We start from the raw sequence: 23362 nt of genomic DNA on the forward strand, positions 1-23362 counted from the left end.
TGGGTTGTTGAAAATTCAAAGTTCTGGCCTTATTTTTATATTTTGAACATTAAATCAGAACATTTCAAGAAAAAAATTAGAAACGAGTTCATCTATTATTTTTATTTTATTTTATTATTAATATTATTTTTTTTGCTCTTCCGGTGCCTTTTGAATAGAACTGTTTACGTATCATGTACAGTCCAAATTTTGACAAAAGCTAAGCCCAAACCTAATCTTTTACTTTGAACCAACGTATAATAAGTGATTAACCTCATCCTCATGTCAGGCCGAGCAACATTCTTGGCAAATTCTGGCCAAAGAAAGAGAGGCTCCACTTCAGTAAACATGCGCTGTCAAATGCAATGAAAACATCAACGAGATCAATTTAATCTCACTTTCAAATACCCAATAATACAACAAAAGTGATGCATTGACACTGAACTTTACGCACCTTCCTTTTATTTTTTATTTTTTAAAAAATAAGTCAGAGGTCGGTATTAGGCTGCCTACCCCCTGAAAATAACTGAATTCTTAAAAGATCCCTTGTTAAGAATATCGCCAACCTACCAATATGATATGAAACACCCAATATGGGGCACATTGAGTCCAAATTTTGAACCTTGCTTTTATCTTTTTTAACTTGCAGCTCTTACACTTGTATTTATGAAAGGAAGAAGTAATTAGTAAAATCAGTCAATGATTGAGCTGTATTGGGTATCTTTGGAATTTATCTATCTTGTCACATCACATCAATAATCACATCCACTAAAAAATGCAGGGAGAATGACAGTTCAGCCCAGGGTCAGAATTTATAAGCCCAAAGTACAATTGAGGTGAGTGCCAAGTCGAAATTGATACCAATTCATGGGCGGGCACTAGTGTTTAGAATAGGGGTTTCTGACATTTTGAATGTTTATAGCTCTGCAGTAGAGTTCAGAAATCTGCATTGGACCTGTTTGTACTTTTCCCAAAAAACGTATGCATTGGATTGGTATCAGCATTTATAGTAAAAATTCATGAAGTGACAATGGTAGCAGCATTTAATATTTTATAAATAGCCCATTTTATAAAAAATTGTATTGACAAATCCCAAACTTTTCCAGTAGAAGTAGCAATGATGCAAACACAACCCTGGTCATGAGTTTTCATTCCCATTTTTCAGTATAAAGTAGTAACTATACGCCCGTAAATCTATAATAACCATTTTACAACAATCGTTTGGTTACCCTCATTCTTTGATTACTCTAATCCCCAAGTAGAGAGGTATGTTCTTACCTGAGCCTTGAGAATAAAAGACTTAAAACATACCTTAAGTTTTCAAAAATTGACAACATATCTTGCTCTTACCTTAGGTTAAGACTTGAACTTGGGTTATGGAGTCAACAAAGCATTCTCCTCTTTTAAACCCTTTCAAGTCCCAAATCCTTACCTAGCAGGCCATCTAGCATTTTATATGCAAAGAAAAACCAGACTAGAAAAACTATATAACGTATTCGTTAATGATTCAACAAGTTTTCTCCTCTTTTGAACCCTTTCAATTAGTATATTTCCATGCACTTGATCTCCTGATCTTTTTGTAGCTTGATTTTAATGCAACATCATAAAAAATACCTTAGGATTTTGTTTATGCTATCAAACAATGGAAAAAAGCTTGTAACAATCACCTTCAAATTCGTTGCTGTAAACTACATTCACATTCTATAGTGGTGTGGCTGCATTTATACTAAACCTGCAACCATTAATAAAAAGGCTTTCTCTTCTTCTTGATGATACGCAATTTAGGAAGCAAACCTCAACCTCAACTTCGTAATCAAGAACCTGATGAGCAGATCCAACCCTTAAATTTGGGAGCGATTTATTGGGCCCTCAAGGGCCCCATATTCGCTGTTTTCTGAAAGACTCTTGCGACCGGCATTCCATCACCACCATCGTTTCCAACCCTCCATGATCGGTCTTTTCTTCTTTGAGGCTTCTTATGATGCTTATGAGATGCAGTCGCTGGTTTCGTCTTGGAAGCAGCAGTCTTGGTGGAAGTTAAACCATTGTTTATATCAAATGAGTCGAGGTCGTCCAGAACATGCTCAAGATTGGACGTGCTTGAATCTTCAACCTCTGGCTCACCCTCAGAATCAGATGAGTCCAATTCATCTGCGGCAGAAGAGATGGATTGTGCAATATCCAACACCCCATCATCATCATTGGACATTCCAGGAGGCATTTCAAAGTGGGGAAGCCTTCCATCAATATAGTCCTTCAAAATTTGTCTGGCAGCCCTAGTTTCATCAGGCAGCCCACTGGAACCTACGTATCCACGAGAGGAGCAGTAGACCCTCAGTAGTTCTACAGCGAGAGGAGGTCTAGATTGTGGTTCATAGGGTTTGGGTTTGGGCAGAGTGATATTGTAGACACTCTCTATGACATGTCTGGGAACACGGTTGGCTACAACCTGTACAGCTTCTCTATGTTCAGTCATGCGATCAACTGGCAAAACTCCCGAGGCAATCATCTCATATCTAGAGCTTGAGAAAGATGGGAATACCAACCCAGGGCAGTCGCACAGGGTCAGCTCATCAGATATTATCAACGTCTGGAAATGCTTTGTCTTCCCTGGAGTTGAGGTAACACCAGTTCGTTTTGATCCCACCAATGCATTAATTGTCGAGCTTTTCCCAACATTAGGGTAACCAACAAATCCCACAACGACGTGTTTAGATGCTGAGTTGCCTGCACTGCTTCCACTGAGAGTGTGAGTCGGACTTAGACCTGAGCCCTTTCTAGCTATAATTATAGCCTCTGCTTCATGCTGCAACCGGACCAGAAGTTCATCCCTGCCATAGATCTTGGTATCATCATTATCTGATTTCTGAGAGGCATTTTCCTTCTCCCAGAGACCAGTTAACTTTTTTCCTTCCAGTGCTGCTGAAGCAGCTTTTGCTGACCAGAACAGGAAGAGAATACCATTATCACGGAAATATTTTGCCCATCTCTCTCTGTGATGCATAGTTAGAGAAGATCATGAGACTTCAAAACCAATATTGAGAAATAACTTCTGTATCAGGAGAGCACAGAAAAAGGAAATTCAAACCTGACAGTAAATGGTAAAAGATCCGCCTTGTTAACAAGCAGCAATGTCCTTTTGTGCTCATCAATCTCTTGTGCATATGCCTAATATGTCAAACAAAATGATGTTTAAGATACCAAACATTTTTTTGCCTTTTCAAGCAAAAACTTTATTTTCCACCTTTCTTTGCATAGAAATAAATGCATACTTGAAGTAAATTTGTGTTCATACAATTATCCAATAATAAATAAATGAATTATAAATTTAACAAGTAAAAATTAGCACTTAACCAAGTGTCTCATTCATAAAATCACACATGCAACCCTGTGCAGCTGCACAAAACAGTAAGATCCAATGAAAGAAGATAAATTCATTGCTCTCTGATCTCTCCCCTACTTTTCCAGGTGAGTAAGCCTAAAATAATCTACTTAAGGTGTGCTCCTAGCATTTCCTTTGAATCCTAAAATAGATTACCTCACAATTTTTGTCCATCTGCCAAATGTGCGACATATATGATTTCCACCCCTTAAGCATCATTAAATGAACTAATTTCTGATTTCGTTTTAGGGGCCATTACTTGATGTAATGGTAAAATCTATAACAGCCACAATACCTTTAAATATTCTATTATTTAATTATGTTATCCAATAAAATATAGGGAAAATTCCCAGTTAGTAACCTGTACTTTGGGCCTAGTGCCACTTTGGTCCCTGAACTTTAAAATGTGACAATTCAGTACCCAAACTTTCAAAGCATGCCAATCTAGTACCTGCCGTTAATGGACCGTCAGTTATGTATATCACGTGACCTCATGTACGATTTAAGACTTCTGAAAATGTCAAAATTACCCTTGGAAATAAAACACACTGTTCATCATCTTCTTCCTCAAGAAGATGATACAGAGCCCAAGCTCTCTGCCAGTTGGAATTGCTCCAGATCATTCTTGTGTTTTTTTTTTTTATTTCTAATGATAACTGTGTCAAGTAAATCCCCAGTATAGATATAGGAGTTACATAATCCAATCTACTTGCGTTGATATTGAAAATTTCTTCATTCCCACGGTGTAAAAGAATTAGTACAGAGAGTTTGTGAAGCGTAGCCATGCGGCGTGCCCAAGATTCCAGCTCCTAGTCGGGCCTAATTCTTTTGTGCCCTGGCTTCCCATCCGGTTTCAATGTCTCACATGAATCCCCATCGGATGAAGCTTCAACTGATTTGGTAAAGGAGCTCGAAAGATCAGCATGGAGATCAACCACCCTCCTGATTTAGTCGCGAGATGGTAAAAAAAATACTTATAATAGATTTGACAGTCACACTCGGACCCTTCCCCCCACCCCCCTCTCTCTCTCTCTCTCTCTCTCTCTCTCTTCTCAACAGATAATTCTTGTTCAGTTTGCTATTTGGTTGATTATCTCTTAGAGGGAAAAATTAAAAGGGATGAAAAAATTGACGGTTGGTTCTGATTTTAGCAGATGGTTGATAAAGAAAATTAGATGACACTTGAAGGCCATTTGTGTCTTTTCACATTCCACTTAACGGCTGGTTAACGGCAGGTACTGGATTGGCACATTTTGAAAGTTCGGGGACCAAAGTGGCACTAGGCCCAAAGTACAGGGTACTAATCAGGAATTTTCCCTAAAATATAATGCAATAAGTCATATGTTTCAGCCACTTCAGCAGTTATCAAATGGCCCCCAGGTCCAAAATAAAAAACTGTCAGAAATTTGAAGCCAAGAGCAGTCTCTAAGTAATAACTAATGACAGCAGTTAGAAAATGCACATCTACCAGTGAGAATTCTTAATTGATCTTAGGAACTCCCATTACAAGCAAGACCAAATGTGTATTTGGATATACCTATGTCCAATGACTTACTTCCTAAATCCTCCACTTCTAGACTGATAAGTAATAATTTTTCCACTTTTGAAACGCCAAAGCACCACCTATTGACTTGAGACCAAGTTCCATAGTTGCAAAAATTAGATTAAGTCTCCTTTTCCCTCTATTTCACCTCTACCACTCAATGTTGTATCTCCCTCTAAGAATGCCAGATTTTTTTTATCAAAAACTGTGAAACTTTATCAATTGAAATATAATAGAATTAGATACAAATCCACCAAGGCAGCCTTCTTTTTACAATAGTCACTGCTACCTAATCCACTCTTTAGCTGTTCATGTTTTTTGTTTTTACAGTAGTCCCCACAAAAAATCTCCCTATTGACTCCATTCTAGGCCAAAGCATCATCCAAGGCATTAGCTGATCTATGTACCCAAATAAGCAATGGTCATCACTCCTCTTGCCATGTTTCTAATCTCTACCATGGCATTTGTATATTGCCATGGTTCATTGCTGCTACCTTTTAACTATCCTACAACCACCTTTGAGTCCCCTTCAACTTTTTTTTTGAGAAAATTTAACCAAGATTTATTGAGAATAAAAGGGGGGGGGGGGGGGGGGGGGGGGGGGGGGGGGGGGGGGGTGGTGGAATAAGAGGAGATATACAAAACAGGGGGGGGGACCCCTGCAAGTTACAAAGGAGGAAGCTTGTCGCTATACAGATGCTCCAAATACACACCAAATGTAGCTAGGCCATCTGCAGTATGATTGTATTCCCTAGGAATCCAAACTAAATTAACATTCAATCCATCCAAAGAATCCCAAGCTTCAGTCAGATAGTGATAACGTCTCCAAGGGCCCCCTTTTTTGTCTCTTAACCATTTTATTGTAGTTGCTGAATCACCTGCAATGATCAAATTCTGAATACCCAAATTCTTAATTATCCTGATTCCGGTGAGAGCAGCCATCACTTCAGCCTTTGTGGAGTCGGCCCAACTGATTGGGCCACTAAAAGTCCGGCAGATATTGCCCCTTTCGTCCCTTACTGTACCACCAATACCTGCAAATCCTGGATTGCCTAAGGCACAACCGTCAAAATTAAGGGTTATCACACCTTCACTGATGGAAACGGGATGCCTCAAGGGAGTTTGCTGAGGATGAGGCAGAAACAGAAAGGGGTGAATATTTCTGATAATATCATTGACTGAAAGTCCTTTAAATAGATCTGAATTCACCGACCAAAGGATGCAAAGATAGGTAATATCTGAGATTAACTCCTCCAAGGTTCTGCTTTTATTGTCAAAGATACAGGTGTTTCTTTCATCCCAAACGCCCCACATTACTGCATGAGGCACTGATTGCCAAAAGACTTTACCCCTTCAATCCTTAGGTAAATGATCTTTCTGAAGGTAAATGATCTTCCAATCCTTAGGCCATGCAAGACTGCTATCCATTCAGTCCTTAAAGAGTCCCCATTTCCAATAGTTCCTGAACATATATGGCTAGGATAGCCCACCGATCCATCTCTAAAGGCCTTTCCAACTCCCAAGAATTCATGGAAGAGGTCTGAAGTCTTTACCCAATGTGTTGTACTAACTGTTATGGCTTCAATCAGTTCCTCCTTAGATTTACTCCACTCACTGAAGGTTCTTTTATCTCCTTCCCAAATGGTCCACACCACTGCTGCTCTTACTGCCCTCGACATAATCCTTCCTCTCTTTTTTGTTGCCTCAAGAAGCTGGAGTTGAACATACCTACCACATCCTGCAGGGGAACCCATCTGCAACCAAAAAGAGAGCAAAAGTATTCCCAAATACAAGATACAAAGGAACAGGAGAATAATAAATGAGGAAGAGACTCACCACTCTCCTTACAAAGGAAACACATGTGAGAAACACTTCCAACACAAAGCTTGTACTTTAAGAGGGATAGGTTTGCACCAAATTTCTCTTATCGGGAAGTTCACCCCCCATAGGCTCGAATGGAACAAGAAGGTTAAAAAAACAGAAGTGAAAATGCCATCACGCAAGGGAGCCCAAACTCTACCACCACCTGAGATGTTTTGATCCAAAGACATTTTCTAATTTTGTGAGTAGGAGAACAAGGGAGTCACACTCACTATCCCTCAGGCTTCTTCTAAAACCAAAATCCCAATTTAACCCATTTTACAAAGGCAGGCCAAATTTAGAAACAGGTTCAGCCTTGTAATTTGATAAAGAGTAGAGTGCAGGAAATTGCAATTTGAGGGGTTAGTCCCAATCCAAAGATCCTCCCAAAATAAGACTCTCTCCCCACAATCCACATCAAATCAGATGCCATGGGGATTTTGATGAAGTATGAGGTGCCAGCTTTCTATCCCAACCATTTTTGCCACACCATGAATGCTTCCAAAGACCCTATGCAGCCTATCTCCTTCTATGGAAATCTACAAAGCCACTTTCCTAGGAGGGTTGTATTTCTTTTGATCAAGTTTCTAATGACAAGTCCTCCCAAGTCTTTTAGTTTGCACACTTGTTCCCATTTTACAAGTGGTCTTTATTCCCTTTACCTAGTTCCTATAGGAAGTCCCTCAAACTTTTCTAGTTGCCTTACTATCTTAGCCGGTATTCTAAAGGTGGAGAAGTAATAGGTAGGCAGGTTGGCTAAGGTGGATTTAATCAAAGTGAATCTTCCTCTCATGGATAGATAGCTTCTTTTCCATGAGGCTAATTTTTTTTTTTGCAAATCTCTCTACCACCGGTTTCCAAAAGCAGAAAGCTTTTGGATTACCCCCCAAGCAAGGTTCAAAGTATCGATACGCCCTTGAGTATCGGCAAAGGCGTATCAGTACTAAAAAGCATGTGGTTTTATATTTTTTTAGATTTTTTTTTCAAAAATTGTTTTTTGGGGAGGTTTTATGCATATATATATATATATATATATATATATATTTTTGAAGAGGGTTCCCAAAACACCTGTAAACAGGTGTATTGAGACCCCAAAGATACAATATGATATGCCTGATACAAGGTGTATTGTATCAAAATTTTGATCTTTGCTCTAGAGGTTAATTTTTAATCTCACAGCCTAGTACTTTTGCCACCAATTGAATTTCTTATTCTTCCATGTTAATTCCTGCCACACAGTTCACTTTCAACATTGAGATCCTTTGGAACCCATCTACTAAAGCTTTTAAGTTTCTTACACAAGATTCATCACAGTCCTTGGAGAAAATGATTGTGTCATCTACAAATTGTAGATGGGTAACACCAATTTCATTCCTTCCAATCCTCCAACCTCTAATCTGATTTTATAGATCAACTTTGATAATCAGTTTGCTAAAAAATTCAACAAATGTAACCAGGAAAGGGGAAATGGGATCTCCCAGTCTTAAACCGCTTTTTGGTGGGAAGAAATCTTTGGCTACTCCACTTATCAAAATTGAGAAATGCATTGAGATAATGCACCCTTTAATCCACTTTCTCCATATCTCTCTCAAGACAAACTTTTCCAAAAGACAAGAAGAAATTACCAATTCACCATAACATAGGCTTTTTTTTTCCAAAACTAACTTGCAAATTAGGCCCTCTCCCCATATTTCCTTTTTTTTTCAGCCACACACTCATTTGCAACTAGGATTTGGTCTATAATTTGTCTCCCTTCCACAAGGGCTCCATGATTTTGAGAGATTACTGAGAGCAAAATAGTTTTTAACCTACCTACTAAAACTTCAACAATGATCTTATAAAGGTTTCCTATGAGACTTATAGGTCTGTAGTCTTTCAGAGTTTTAGCCTCTTTCTTTTTAGGCACTAGGGACAGGAAGATAGCATTTGATGCTTGTGAGATTTTCCCTTTTCCCGTGCAATTCAAAAAACACCATGGCTAGATCACCTTTTATTATCTCCCAACAATATTGATAAAAGGCCACAAGCTTTAGATCTTTCCATTGAGGAAATTGATACATGAACCTCTTCTACGGTGAAATTCCTTTCTAAAAATGCCACTTGTGTCTCAGGCACTATATTCCAATCCAAATCCCCCAAATCAAAGTGTTTATTTCTTATGGTGGCAAAGATTGATTTAAAATGGTCCACAAAGTTCTTAACAATTTCATCCTCCCCATCTACCACCAGACCTTCAACCTCAATGCTAGAGATTAGGTTCTTCCTTCTTCTATTTGCCAATGAGTGGAAGGATTTTGTATTGCCCTCTCCATCCATCAACCATTTGCATCTCGATTTTTGTCTCCAAGAGATTTCTTCCTTTCTTAAGATCCCTTCTAATTCCACATTTAAGCTCCATCTTTCTATTCTTTTTTTTTTTTGATAAATGATTGAATTTTATTCAAAAAAGCAATAAGATATTACAATACAACCTTCCCAAAGGAGGGGCATGAGCTGGTACCTCTCCACAATAGCAACAATGTATACCTTAGACTAGTAACAAAAAATTTACAAAGCTGCCCAGAAAAACTGTTCCCTTGATACCCCTTGTTTAGCTAACCCATCCGCTATGGTGTTAGCTGTTCTACCCACCCACTGAAAAATAACATTCATGTTCCATCTTTCTATTCTTTCCTCCACACTAATCTCCCTTCTAGCTTCTTTCTAATCTAGCTCCTCTATCTAAGGTTCAAAATATTGATACGCCCATGTGTATTGGCAAGGGCGTATCGGTACTTAAATTAATGCACTTTTATATATTTTTTTAGTTTCTTTTTCCAAAATTTGGTTTTGGGGCATATTTTTAACCATATTTTTTATTAAAAAAAGAGTGGTTCCCAAAACACCTTTAAATAGGCGTATTGTGAAGCCACTTGTTAGAGTTAGTCGAGTAAGGGTAACTTAGTCTTTTCATTATAGTTTAAGTAGTGTAGTGATGTGGCAATTCTGTTTTGTTTTTTATTCTTCTTGTCCCATACTTAAGTAGGGGTATATTTGACTTTGTACCCTTATTTTAATATAATAGAGATTATGGTTGACTAGGAGGGTTTAGTATCTCTAGTTCAACAGCTTTCTTCTTTCTCTTTCTCTTTGAACAGGACTTATCTGAACCACTAAAACACCACCAATACGATACGATACGTCCAATACAAGGCATATCATATCGAAATTTTGAACCTTGCTTCTATCCTTTTAGCAATTCTCTCTTTTGATTCTTCTAGTCTCCCAAAATCTTATTTATTCCATTCCTTGATCCTTTCTTTCAATCTCTTTAGTTTCTTATTAAATCTCACCCCTTTATTTCTCACATTGATTCCACTCTCTTCTCACCAACCCTTTATTTGTTCAATGAATTTTGGGTTCTCCAGCAACATATTTTTAAATCTGAAGGATGTGGGGCCTCTCCCTAGAGGAGTTTCCTGATTAAGGCATAGAGGACAATGATTAGAGATTACCCTATGTAGAGCTTTCAGAATTAAATTTCCCCAAAGCTACTCCCAATCTACTAATAAAAGAAATCCATCTAGCATGGAGCATATTTGGTTTTCCTAAAAGTTTGACCAAGTAAAAGAGGAAGTTAATAGGGGATCTTTTAATTCTAGAGATTCCACCAGGGTATTGAACTTTCTCATGCTTGTGGTTGGTTTAGTTCAGGTTATTTGCCTCATTTTTGAATCTTATAAAATTGAAGTCTTCCCCCAGACACCAAGGCCCTACTACTATCTCTGTATGAGTTAAGGCCATAAACATTTGTTAAAACCCATTCTCTTCTGTCACCGACTTTCTTTGCTTTTATTGAAAATGAAAATCGCCCAATCAACTCCTCTTGACACTCCACCTCTTCATTTTTCCACACTGTAAGAATCCCCCCTAAAACACCCCAAAAGGGGGCAGAAGTCCAGCTCAAATCTCTACAACTCCAGATACTTCTTATCTATCTATCCACCTCTAAGAACTTTGCTTCTTGTAGCATTTATATATTTGGTCTCTCTTTTCTTACCACATTCCTGACAATTCTCCTTTTATTTGAACTACCTAAACCCCTTACATTCCAACAGAGAACCTTCATTGCAAATTGTTATAGAAGCCCTAAATTCCTTCCCCAACCTACTGATCTCCCCTCTTTTTCTCCCTCTTTCAAATCTCATCCTTATCATGTGATACCCCACAAGCTAGTTTTTCAACCTCCCTCATCCTTCTCTTTCTTTCTTTATTACCTACCTTCCACTCCCTTCCTATGATAGACTTTCAGTTTGATAGGTTCTTCTTTTGATCTCTTAGGTTTCTTCCCCTTCTTCTTTGTTTGATCACTGTTTTTTTCTCCTCTCTTTAATTAGGCCATCAGTCTCCTATTTCTCTTCTAGTTCTAAGAGAACCCCATGCACTTCTAACCTTTTCTCATTCTTCTCCTCCAGTTCAACTAAGCTTGCTAAATGTCCAAATACAAAGTCCATAATCTCCTCCTCCACCACTGTCACTTCAACTCTTTCTCTCTTTTCTAAGCCAATAAGGTTAGAGCTCGCATCAGGTGTGACACCAACAGTTGGATCTGCAAAGTCAGCAGGAGAGTAATTAGCATCAGGTCAAGTAGAATCAATACCAAAGGAAAAGAGAGAGGAGAGGAACATGAGGGAAAAAACTTCTCCCTGAACTAGACTAGTACAAACTTTCCCAATGTTAAGCTCTAGGTGGTCGAGTTCCTTTTCTTGATCAACCTGAATAGCTAACAGTTCTTGTTCCTCAGGCGTTCCTATGCTTGGCTTGTTGTGATCCTCTTCGTCCCATTTATAGACACCATATTCTTGCATTTGACCGATTCCTACATTTTCCTCTCCCTGAGTTTCCTCCAGAGATCCCCCACAGTCAGCAGTAGTTTCTTCTACTCGTGTTTCCTTCAGCTCCAGGATTTCTGTACCAAATTGTTCTTCGAAAAGGAGCTTTGTTCCAAGCTGCTCTAAGTCCACAATCTTGCAACCTTTTGTTGAGTCCACACTTCCGATACTTAACGGTTGGTTAACTTTTTCTTCATATAAATCCCTTAGGCTGCATTTGGTTGGAGTACGAATACAAATTTGTAGAGCGCAAAACCCTGTATTTGTATTATTTTACTTGTATTTGTACATTTGCATTTGTACTCCTTCCAAACTGAGCCTTAGTTCCTCCCAATCAGTTTCATCATCAAAATCATGCTCTTGCTCTCTGTTATAGCACAGATTGGGTTTATTAGGAGCGATTGAGTGTTCCTCTCAGAAATTCTTTCAGTATAAACTCTTCCTTGGAGATTCCAGGCTTTTTGCTATCAGAAAGAAAGGGAGCCTACGTCTGCAGAATTGCTTCACCGTCTGAGTAGGAGTTTGATGATGTCTTGGTTGTGTCAAATGGAACAATGATATACCATAATTTGTGTCCCCATTTGAGTGCTCTTGAGGAGGCATTATCCCATTTTGTCACCAATACATCTTGCATTTGTATGCATATGCACCTATACTTATTGATTTCTTATAACAGAGATTACCTCAAGTAATTGGTAGGATACAATTTCTGACAAATTTTATTTAAGATTTTCTACCCACAATTTGACAATGAACTCCAAATTTCCTCAGTCTGTCTAAGAATTGATATCCACCTAGGAAAATATGAATTGCAGTGATTATGCAGGACAGAAGAACTTTGGATGTGCTACATAAAGTATGACATCCAGAGCCAACAAGTTAACCAAAAGGCAACACTAGTTACATAAATAGAAATCCAGAAAAAGCAAATGTCATTTAAAAGTTTCAAACAATGTGTGATTCATTTTTTCTTTGATACTGCATGGTTTATGTATGGTACAACATGCCCACTATTTCAGTTAGAGAAAAATAGTCATGGGCATCACCACCCTATCATGTTACTGACTTTAATATAACCAGAATTTCGCAACAAAGAAAAAAATGAATACCTCAAGATCTGGGCAGCGATAGAATAGTGGATCACGTGCATCAACAACCATTACGAGCTGGAAGAGGATACATGAAATCAGTATCTATAGATAACAAATAGCAAAATATATCTAAAAGAATTTTAGATAAAATAAAGATTCTGCAAGAAAAGGAAAAAGACAACATTGTCAAGTGAATTCAGCATATTACATGTATGTCATTCAAATCAAACCTGCTGCAAACTTGCAACCTAGTTACTGATATTACAATTTTTAAATTTTACAACTTACAAAGAATTCTGTACATAAGGCACTCCTAATCTTGTAATCTTAATAACAACTATATTGGACTTACTTGCGAAATTTTTCAAAGGTCATCATCCATCCTATATCATTATTGTCATTTTATGACTTTAATCAATTTACACAAATTTGGCACCTTATTTTTATAGGAAATCATAACTTTCATTGAAAACATTAAATAAAGAGGACAACTGTCACCACCCAAAGAATAGATGGAGAACCCATAGGCATAGTCATTCTTACAAACAAGCCCAAACAAAGCCACCCTATTGACTCCTTGCTTAGCTAAAGCACCGGTCATTCCATTTGCTTATCTTCTTGCCCATCTAAAATGCACCTCAAGCTCCCTTGCTAAGCTCATAATTTCTCTTAGCAATTGTCTGAAGGACCACATTCCCAAACTTCTTGATTGCATCCAACCTATTACCAGCTTGGAATCTCCATCCACTTCTAACTGTTGCATTCTCCACCGTTTTGCCAGTCTGAAACCTTGGAGTAAGGCCTTTACTTTTGCCCTTAAAGAATCTCCCACCCTGATTGAGCCGGAATAGGAACCCCAGCCCTTAAATTCCTGCTAGGGAATTGGATCAGGGCCGACCACTCTTATTAACCGGCCCATAAATTCCCGTTAGGGAATTGGATAAGGGCCGACTACCAATAAGAATGTATTGAAAAACGGTGTACACACGCATTTTAACCTTAACCGAAGGAGTGTTTAAAATGCTAATGTACTAACCTACATTGAGGCAAGCTATCGCTTGCTTAACACACCCGAGTAAAGAGCCAAAACTCTTCCTTCCTCATCTCTGAAGACACCCCCAATTCCTAAGGAACCTAGGTTACCTAGAGAGCTTCCATCAAAGTTCAATCTCACAAAGTCAACAAAAGATAGGACAGCTGCAACCAAAGAGAATCTTGTTATTTCCCTCCTCCCAAACTGACCATAGGACAGATGCTCTTGCTCTCCACATCACTCCACCCCTCTTCTTTGGTTGTTGGAAGAAACTAGAGTCAAAAAGGTTTAGCACACACAAGGGAGGATTCCACCAACAACCAAAGAGAAAGAACCATTCCCAAATATAAGAAACAAAAGCACAGGAGATGAATAAATGAGTCATTGTCTCACAACTCCTCAAGCAAAGGCTTCAGACATGTGAGGAAAGGCACCAATTTGAACTTTTGAAGAGGAATTTTATTGAAAAAAGATGAGAACTGTTACAAGCATCCCACAAAGAGGCATGAGGTGCAACCTCCCTTGAAATTGTAAAGAACACAGAGCACTAGAGATAAAAATCACAAGGTAGCCCAATACAGATGTTCCCTTAAAACCCCTTGTTTAGCAAGATAATCAGCCATATAATTTGCTGACCTGCCCACCCAATGTAAGCTAACACTCATATTCCTTAATAAAAAAACATAGCCCAAGGCCAAGGGGTCGTTTAAACTTTAAAGTGGTCAGACCAAATGACTTCTCTCTTTTAGTGAACAGCTTAGGACATTTTGAGCTTCATGTTCATGGATGAAACTGAAGTTGAATCGAGTATTCTACCAATGAATGTTTAATGATTCAAATTGGTCCATAGTATTGATCTTTTGGAGAACCACTTCCTAGTAGAAACCCCTAACCTTTGGTGGAACAAGAGCACACCACACTTCATTAGCAAGAAAAGAAACAGGCACAATAACAGATTGAAGTAAAAAATTGAAAAACGAAGAGCAAGAGCAGAAACATGAGGACTCTGACCAAATTCTATTATCCAGGCAAGACTGATCTAGGAAAACTAAACTTAAAAGAAAGAACAATTCATCTGCAAAAGCTACTTCTATGTCCCTCAACCCTCTCCTCAGGCCCAAATCCCATGAACCCTCAAACACATGAAAGGAGGAAATAACCTTGAACTTATTTAATAAAGAGAATACATTACCGGAAACCTATCCTTAAGGGGAGTGTTCCAAATGCAAATATCCTCACATACCTTTGCTACCTGATCACGCATCTTTCCTGAAGAAAGGTCGAAAGGCAAGTAGGACTCTAACAATGGCTTTCCAAGGGGAGAAGTTGATGTGAGAAGCCCTAGCGTTGATACCAGCATCCCATCCATTTGCTGCCATACCGTGAATATTTACTATCATCAAGTGCCACAAACCATCCTGCTCTAGGGGAAATCTCCATAATCACTTCCCCAACAAGGTTAAGTTTCTTAACCTAATATTACCAATGCCTAAGCCCCCATGTTCCCTTTTCCTCAAAACTACTTACCACTTCATTAGATGGTCCTTTTTGGAGTCTCCCAATTCCCAAAGAAAATCTTCATAAGCTTTTCAATCTGATTTGCAACCTTGACAGGTAGTTTGAAGGGAGAGTGGTGGACAACCATGAAACCTAGGGTAACTCCCTAGGTTCCCATAGCAACCAGCAACTATCTTTTGTTGATAGTATCTATGAACATCATAAAAAAAGTATAAGTTTCATATTAAAACATAGAAAAACAACATACTTTATGAGAAGAAAAAGAAGAAAGAAAGAAATTTCAGAAAATATAAGCACCGATCCCTTACTTTTGTCCTAGGAAAAGAAAAAAAATGGTGGAAGAAGAAGAAAATGGTGAAAAAAATGACGATGATGACAGCAAAAGATAAGAATGTGCTGATTGGACAAGATTTTAAGCTCTTGCTTATTGGTTCAGGTTTAGAACTCTTTAAAGGTTCAAGACAGCATATACCAACATGTGTGTTGATGGACCCAAGGTTTAAAGTATTGGTATACATGATATACACAAACTAGTGTGTCAGGTGTTTTGACACTACAGAACCTTTTTTTTTTTTAGTTTTTTGTTTTCTTTCAAAATTAGTCATGGGGTTGGTCTAAGGCCTGCCTACCACCTAAAAGTAGTCAAAACCCCAAAAGGCCTTTATTTTGCATATCAGGGGTTTGCTGATAGTGATACAATACGATATGCTCAATACGGGGTGTATCATATCAAATTTTGAACCTTGATTGAACCCTAACAAATAAGAAAATAATAAAAATAAACTAGTATATAAACCCACAAACAAATATTTTTTATCAGCAAAAGAGAATTTAGCTTTTTTATTAAACTGAAAAACAGATTACAGTTTCTTTATCTAATCTGCACTCTAGAGTATTACAATATACAAACAAACCTAGATTATGTATATCAACATCCCACTGTTGTGATACAGCCAGCTACAATTTAGCCCAAAATAGAGTAGGCCTATCAACTGTTTGTTTTGCTAGAGTATCTGCCAGTCCATTCCCTGTCCTTTTAATCCATCCAAAAGTAGAGTTAAATCTCTTAGCAAGAGAATCGATCTCCCTGAATGCAAATCTGTACTTCTATGGTGCTGAGTTTACTTGCTTAACCCACAAACAAATATTTTAGTTTAAAAATATCTATTTAATTATTATAATACCAAACAATAAAGAATATAAAAGTTTTTCATAGTAACATGTACAAAATAGGTAGGCCGTTAAGCAAGGTGGCCCTCCATGGGGGCTTTGTCACCTTGACAACTATGCCCAAAAATCCAATAGATGATTCTACAAACACCTCGCAATAGAAGGAAAAAAAGGAAACAAAAAAAAGGATGCACGCATCTTGCAGACCATGAGGTACACCTGCCACCTTCATCATGCAGTGACAGCAAAAGGTTAACTTTTTTATCATGAATAACTAATTTTGTTGTTTGATTATGAAATTATATACAAATACCCACCACTCCTAATAAATTGGAGGTGGATAACATGACAGATAACAGCTGACAATTAGCCCAAAATCAGGTTACTAACGTTCAAATAGTGTTGCCCCTGGACCCAGAGTACCCCATTCCAATTCCCTCCTATTCGCCCCCATCCTCACTAGGCTATCAGCCAACATGCAAAAGTAAGTAAGCATGGAATGCTCAAACAAATATTTTGAGGTACATAGATTTTCACAACTGTAGAGCATTTTAGAACAGAAAAAGAAAAAGTGAACCATTTTCAGGTGAATTGATTCTTTTTTTTTTTTTTGAAAGGAGGTGAAGGAATTGAAATTATTACTACCAAACACTGAAAAAGCATATGAGCTTACCAAATCACTTCGTTCAAGCACCCGCCATAGCTGTCTCCAGATATCAACATTCTTCTCAAAAGGAGTAAGGACAAGATTCTCATTTTCCTCAAGCCTGAACAAATAAATTACCTTATAATAAAATAATGGATTTAAAACTATGTTGTAATGCATCATAACACAATAAAATTCATTTTTTACAAATAAAAAGAAAATCTTCCATAGGGTAATGAGGCTTTATCCCTTGTTAACTCTCCTTTTGGTGTATTCCTCATATCCTTTTCCATGAAGTTCTTATGGGATGGCCCTACCCCACATAAAATCAAAGAATTTGTTGAGAAGCTAATTTTAAGATAAACAACAATGGTGAGATTATCTAACATAGAAAACAAGGCTTATCTCCCCTCAGACACCATCATTTGTTTAAATAGTAATGAGAATGCCAACCACCCATTATTATAAAATCAATCTCCCCCCCCCCTCAACTAGTGCCATGCATCTTCACTCTTCTTAATATAAAAGATTTTTATTAAAAAAAAAAAAAGGAAAAACGAGATCCTCCTTCCTCCTCATCCTCCTCTTAAGGGAAGCCTATGCCTCTTATGTTTTGAACTACACCTCATGCCTTTAGGTACTGGAATGTCTCACGACATGCCTCTGCGTTTTAAAACATTGGTGCTCCCTACCCTTATAGCACATAACCAAGGAGCTTTTGTGAAGGGCAGGTAGACAACTGATCAAATTCTAATAGCAAATGAAAGTGTAGAGGATTTCAATAAGTCAGGGAAAAGGGAGCGGTGTACAAGTTGGATTTAGAAAAAGCTTATGATCTGGTAGATTAGTCTTTTTTGCTAGAAGTGATTGTTAATTTTGGGTTGGGAAATGAATGGTACAAATGGGCGATATAGTGTGTTACAACTTGTCACTACTCTATATTGGTAATATAGGACAGTGGTGGGTTTTTTCCTAGCCTCGAGAGGAACAAGACAAGGTGACCCCCTTTCTCCTTTTCTGTTTACCTTGGTTGCAAAAGTCCCATGGAGACTAATTTTTAGAGCAAATTCTAGGAATTTCGTAAGAGGATGGAGAATGGGCAGGGAGGACATACCACTCACTCACTTGAAGTTTGCAAATGATATGATACTTTTCTGTAAAGGGGATATTTGAGCTGGATTAGAACTTGAAGAAACTTGTAATACAACTTTTTGAGCAAATGTCAAATCTAAAGGTGAACATTCAAGAATGTGTAGTATCTAATTGGCCTTTGAATTACCTAGGTCTGCCCCTAGGAGATAATTCTAATAAAGAAAGTTTTTAGAATCCAGAGGTGGAGAGATTTGAAAAGAGACTTGCCTCTTGGAAGAAAATTTATCTATTTCTTAGAGTGAGAATCACCCTGATTAGGTCTACACTAGCTAACTTGACTATTTATTTTTTGTCGTTTTCAAGATCCCAACAGGGCTAGCTAGCAAGTTGGAAAAACTTATGAGAGACTTTCCTTGGGAACCAAGGATGAGGAAAAGGAGCATAGAGTTGGTTAAGAGGTGGTGAATAGAAATAAGAAGTTTGGAGGTCTTGGCATTGGGAATATCCAAAAGAGAAATTCAGCGTTGTTGGGTATGTGGCTGTAGAGGTTCCCAATAGAAAAAGGAAAGCTATGGGCTAAGGTAGTAGCTAGTATTCAAGGGCTTGCAGATCCTAGGATTCTGGCTAGGACTACAAGGGCATCACCTTGGAAAGCCATCCAAGTTATCCTGCCTTTATTTTCACCTTTGATCAGGTATGACTTGCACTCATACAACCTTATTAAGTTTTAGGAACAAGTTTGGGTTGGGATCTCCTTTGAAAGACCAATTTCCTTCTTTGTTTGTTGTCTCTAACTTTAAAAATAGTCTATTTCCACTTTCCTTGTACCATCTAACTCAAGTGTTGGGTTTGGTTGGAACTTAGGTTTGAGAAGAGCAATCAAGGAAATAGAATTGGTATAGCACTTTGACACTTTTGGGCATCCTTGAAGGGGTTTTCCTAGATCCTACAAAGCTAAATAGCAGAATTTGGACCCCCTCACCTTCGGGATCATTCATTTGGGACTCCTTTTTCAAAGCCTTAACACAATCAATTGCTCCTTCTGGCTTGTCTTTCCTTATTAAAGAAGTTTGGTGTCAACTTATCCCACCAAAGGTTGGGAGTTTTTCTTGGGAAGCTTTCTTGAAAAGATCCAACACGGGTGATTTGCTTCAAAGCTCACTGGTGTATTCTTTGTAAGGCTAATGGTGAATCTGGTTTACTTTCTTGCCAACTTACAAAAAGTATTTGGAAATGGTTTACTTCTTTGTTTGGGTGCCGGTGGAATCCCCCACTGAATATGCAAATATTGTTTACTTCTTCTTTGAGTTGGCCAACGAAAAAGAGGAAGGATTATGTAGAGGTGTGTAAGGACTGTTATTTGTTGGACTGTATGGAAATAAAGAAACTCAATAATTTTTTCATACAATGAGAGAAGCCTAGAAAATATTCTAGAATTGATCTACGTAGGGTGGTACACTGGCTGAAATCTTTGGATTTGTTCACGAAATTTTTAGTTTTGGATTTGCTAAGAAACTAGAAAGAGATTGTGAGTTCAGTCCTAGATAAGAAGCCTCAAGTCCAACTTGGAACCCTCTCCCTTGTGGCTTTATCAAGCTGAATTTAGTAGTATTGGAAATCGATGGCCCTCAGGCATTGGGGGAGTACTAAGGAATGAGCAAAGGAATGTAATAGCTCTGTTTTCAGGCCCAATTGAAATAGGTGACTCTCTTAGGGCATAGGTACTGATGGCTTTGGAAGGAGTGGAAAGTGCTAAAAAGCTGAATACCAGTAAGCTGTTCATAGAAGGAGATTCTGAGATAGTAGTGGGCTGGTTAAAGGAAGACAACAATGGGCTTTGGAATCACAGCAGTGAAAAGAGAAAGTTCAAGTGACAAAGGACATTGATGTAAAATGTATTATCTCCCCTTTTCTGTATTTAAAGTTCAAATCTTAATGAAACTTTCTTGTTATTGATAAAAAAGAAAAAAGAAAAGATAATAGAGAGACATTTTAGCCGACCAGTTACCATTATTACTGTTCTGTTTTTTTTTTTTTTTTTGGGGGGGGAGGGGGGGTGCTGAAGTTAGAAATACATATTGTAATTAACCATGAACAATCTTATTTCCCGTATTATCCTTGCAGAATGCAGACTATCAACTGGAGGGGGGAGGAGAAGAAGGGGAACTGACCAAAGTAAGTAAAACATTAATTTCTAGGCAACCAAAAAGAAATAAAATAAGGATTCAGCAAAATCCAAGAGCTGACCTCGCAAGGCTTCTCCGCCAAATTAAGAAAGCCTGCCTTTCATTCGTATCAAGCTCTTCCACAGACATCCCAGCATTCCACAGTGGCCTATTGATAAGTTGAGACTTATTTAGCTTGTTATCATTTATCAAGTTTCTGCGAAGAATCTGAAATAAAAAAAAAATCATGCCTGCGAGGTACTCGAAGGCTGCTAGCGTGCAACGCCTCCTCTTTCTTCCGTTGCTCTCTCCGTTCCTCCGGCGTCATGCCGCTTGCTTCAGCGCTCCCATCCCTGATCACAACTAATATGCATAATTAGCATTAAAAAAAACTATCATTCAGAACTGAACTTGGGTCCCGATTCAAATACAATTATTATGCTTCGATTATATTCAAACACAAGAAGCAAATGGCGGATACCAGAAAGGAATAAGTATCAGAGGGGCAAAAACATAGGAGAAAAGGGATTTGGGCTCACAAATCGATGAGAAGGTTAGGCACAGGATTGTCGACAGAGAAGATACGCAGGGCCTCTTCGGCCTGTTCGATGACGGCATCGATGTCGTTCACATCCGTGACCGATTCGAGAACTCGTTTTTGTTGGTTTCTGTAGAAACGGCCCTTCTCTTTGGACTGCTGGACCATTTGGTTGTGGTGCTTCACCAGTGCTCGCCCTAACCCAGTTTTCTCGTTCTTCCCCATGTCTTCTGCACGAAAAACTACAATCCTCCGAACCTCCTAGACAACAGACTCGGGAGATGCAGAGAGTTCCCTCTTCTCTGCTTCCTCTTTGAAAGCTATCTCTATCCAATATCTGCCTCTGGAGCTCCCTGTTCTCCGGTTCAGAGTCTTACCGAGGTTTTGTGTTCCCTTCTCTGCTTTCTTTTTGCAGTGGTCGGAAGCCTGGTGATGGACGGTTGAGATAAGCTAAAAAAGATTAACCCGCTATCAATCAATTTTGCACTATAATATAAAAGCAATTCCATGTAGTTTCAGGCGGCAGGCCGTTACGCCGCTTGATAATAGCTAAGGTTGCTTTAACTGAATGTTTCGATTGAGGGCTGAAGCTTTGGTTGCGTCACTCCATGGGAAAGCCATCATTTGGCTGAGCTAGGTGATGGCCCATTTTGAGAGGGTCGAAGCGTTGGTTGAACTGCTTCTGATGAGCTAGCAGCTACTTTGGACTTTTGGAGAAGTCAATGAGAGAAGCTTCAATTTGGGAAGCCATGTTTTTATTTTTGCTTTTAACCGTCGTGTTTGGACCATCTGGATTTTGAGATTTTCACCAAAACTGGCTAGGGACTAGGGTCCATCGATCTCGCAAATCCAATAGCCGTTGAGCAAAAGCCCTCCTAGTAGTGCACTGCGCCTGAGAGGACTTCAACGTTAATTGAGCTCCTAGCAGGAACCCGTGCCATTCACGGAAAAATATACAAATAATTCAAAATCAAGAGATAATTTCACCACAATCTAAGCAACATAATCAATTGATATCACTAAAATACAGAAATGGACCACAATCAGTAATTTTTCAGTAATTATTGATCCGAATAATTAATTAACCCTTAACAAATATTGATTGATCATTTCATAAAATACATAAATCAAATCACTGAAAATCAATAACTATGTTTCAAAAATATATTAAATAATTTTCAATTATTATATGTAATTTATTTTTACTGAAATTAATTTCCACAAAAAAAAATATTGAAAATTTTCAAAAATTACTGCAATTGATTTTTAACATTCTGAAAAATATCAATTTTCAATATTACTAAGTCTATTTCACTAACATTTAGTGGAAAAATGATTTCAGTTTTTTTTTGCATTTTCAGTAACTTTAAAATTAATAAATAATTAATGGAAACATTCAAATAAATAATAAATACTAAAATAACTAATTAATGAAAATATCAATAAGTTGAATATTATTTAATAAGTATCTCAAATTCTTTTCAATTATTTTCGATAATATTTAAATAATTTGATATTACTAGATATTTTTAATAAGTATCTCAAAATTATTTTCAAAAATTACTGAAAATTTAATTTTTAAAATTTAAAAAAAAATATATATTAGTGTTAAAATTAATTTTTAGTAGAAAATTAATTTCAGTTAAAATTAATTTATTTTTTGCATTTTCGTTAATTTTAAAGGCAATAAAAATATTAAAATAACTAATTAATCAAAATAGCTAATTAATTACTGGAGATATTAAAATAAATTGATATTGTAGAACGTTTTTAATAAATATCTGAATTATATTTTTATTATATTATTTTTTCATTATTATTACTATTGTTATTATAATTATTGCCACTATTATAATTATTATTGTTACTATTAGGGGTAATAACATATAAGGGCAACTATTGGGGCTTAATATCAATAAAAGTAATATATTTAAAAAATTTTAAAAAATAAGTTAACTTTTTAAAAATAATATCAATAAAGGGCAAAAACACTGTTCATCTTCTTCTTCTTGCCATTTGTTCATCAAAGTCGTCGCTCGTCGCCACCACCGCCACCTCTGTCTCACCCATCTCTAACAACGTTGCCGGAGGTGGACGGCAGTGGCGGGTGGCAGTGGACGGCAGCTCTGGTGAACAAATGGCAAGAAGAATATGATGAATAGTGTTTTTGCCCTTTATTGATATTATTTTTAAAAAATTAACCTATTTTTGAATTTTTTTTAAATACATTAACTTTATTTATATTAAACCCCAAAAGTTACCTTTATATGCTATAAACCCTTACTACTATTTTATCAAAACAAATATCTTTCAACCCAAGCCATGTATTGGATTGGGTCTATATGGTTTGGACAATTTTTCGAAAATGGGTAAGCGGAGATGACCCGTTTTGGTGCACGGGTTGGTGCCAATAGCCCTTATTTAATATAAAAAAGGTATAAGTTTTTCTTAGATATAAAAAAACTAAAACAAAT

At 37.5% G+C, this 23362-nt stretch overlaps 1 protein-coding gene across 1 annotated transcript; it reads right to left on the reverse strand.

Moving 5' to 3' along the window:
- Positions 1–1567: 1567 nt before the first annotated feature.
- Positions 1568–21624, reverse strand: LOC104590623 (GTPase LSG1-1-like). The gene is made up of 7 exons (XM_010249344.3): positions 20890–21624; positions 20602–20703; positions 20433–20519; positions 17121–17214; positions 12745–12801; positions 3068–3147; positions 1568–2972 (listed from the first exon to the last, which is right to left on the reverse strand). The coding sequence occupies exons 1-7, from the start codon at positions 21111–21113 to the stop codon at positions 1838–1840; spliced, it is 1779 nt and encodes a 592-aa protein (XP_010247646.1). The 5' UTR covers positions 21114–21624; the 3' UTR covers positions 1568–1837.
- Between the last annotated feature and the right edge of the window lie 1738 nt (positions 21625–23362).

This window comes from Nelumbo nucifera, chromosome 6, assembly GCF_055504915.1.
Source record: "Nelumbo nucifera cultivar China Antique chromosome 6, China Antique-T2T, whole genome shotgun sequence".
Taxonomy (NCBI): domain Eukaryota; kingdom Viridiplantae; phylum Streptophyta; class Magnoliopsida; order Proteales; family Nelumbonaceae; genus Nelumbo; species Nelumbo nucifera.

Excerpts from the sequence above, each read along its gene's own strand:
- LOC104590623 (XM_010249344.3), bottom strand. The coding sequence starts at position 21,113 with ATGGGGAAGAACGAGAAAACTGGGTTAGGGCGAGCACTGGTGAAGCAC. Across the intron at positions 20,520-20,601 it reads AGCCTTCGAGTACCTCGCAG|GCCACTGTGGAATGCTGGGA; the intron begins GCATGATTTTTT and ends ACTTATCAATAG. Across the intron at positions 12,802-17,120 it reads TGCTTGAACGAAGTGATTTG|CTCGTAATGGTTGTTGATGC; the intron begins GTAAGCTCATAT and ends ATCCTCTTCCAG.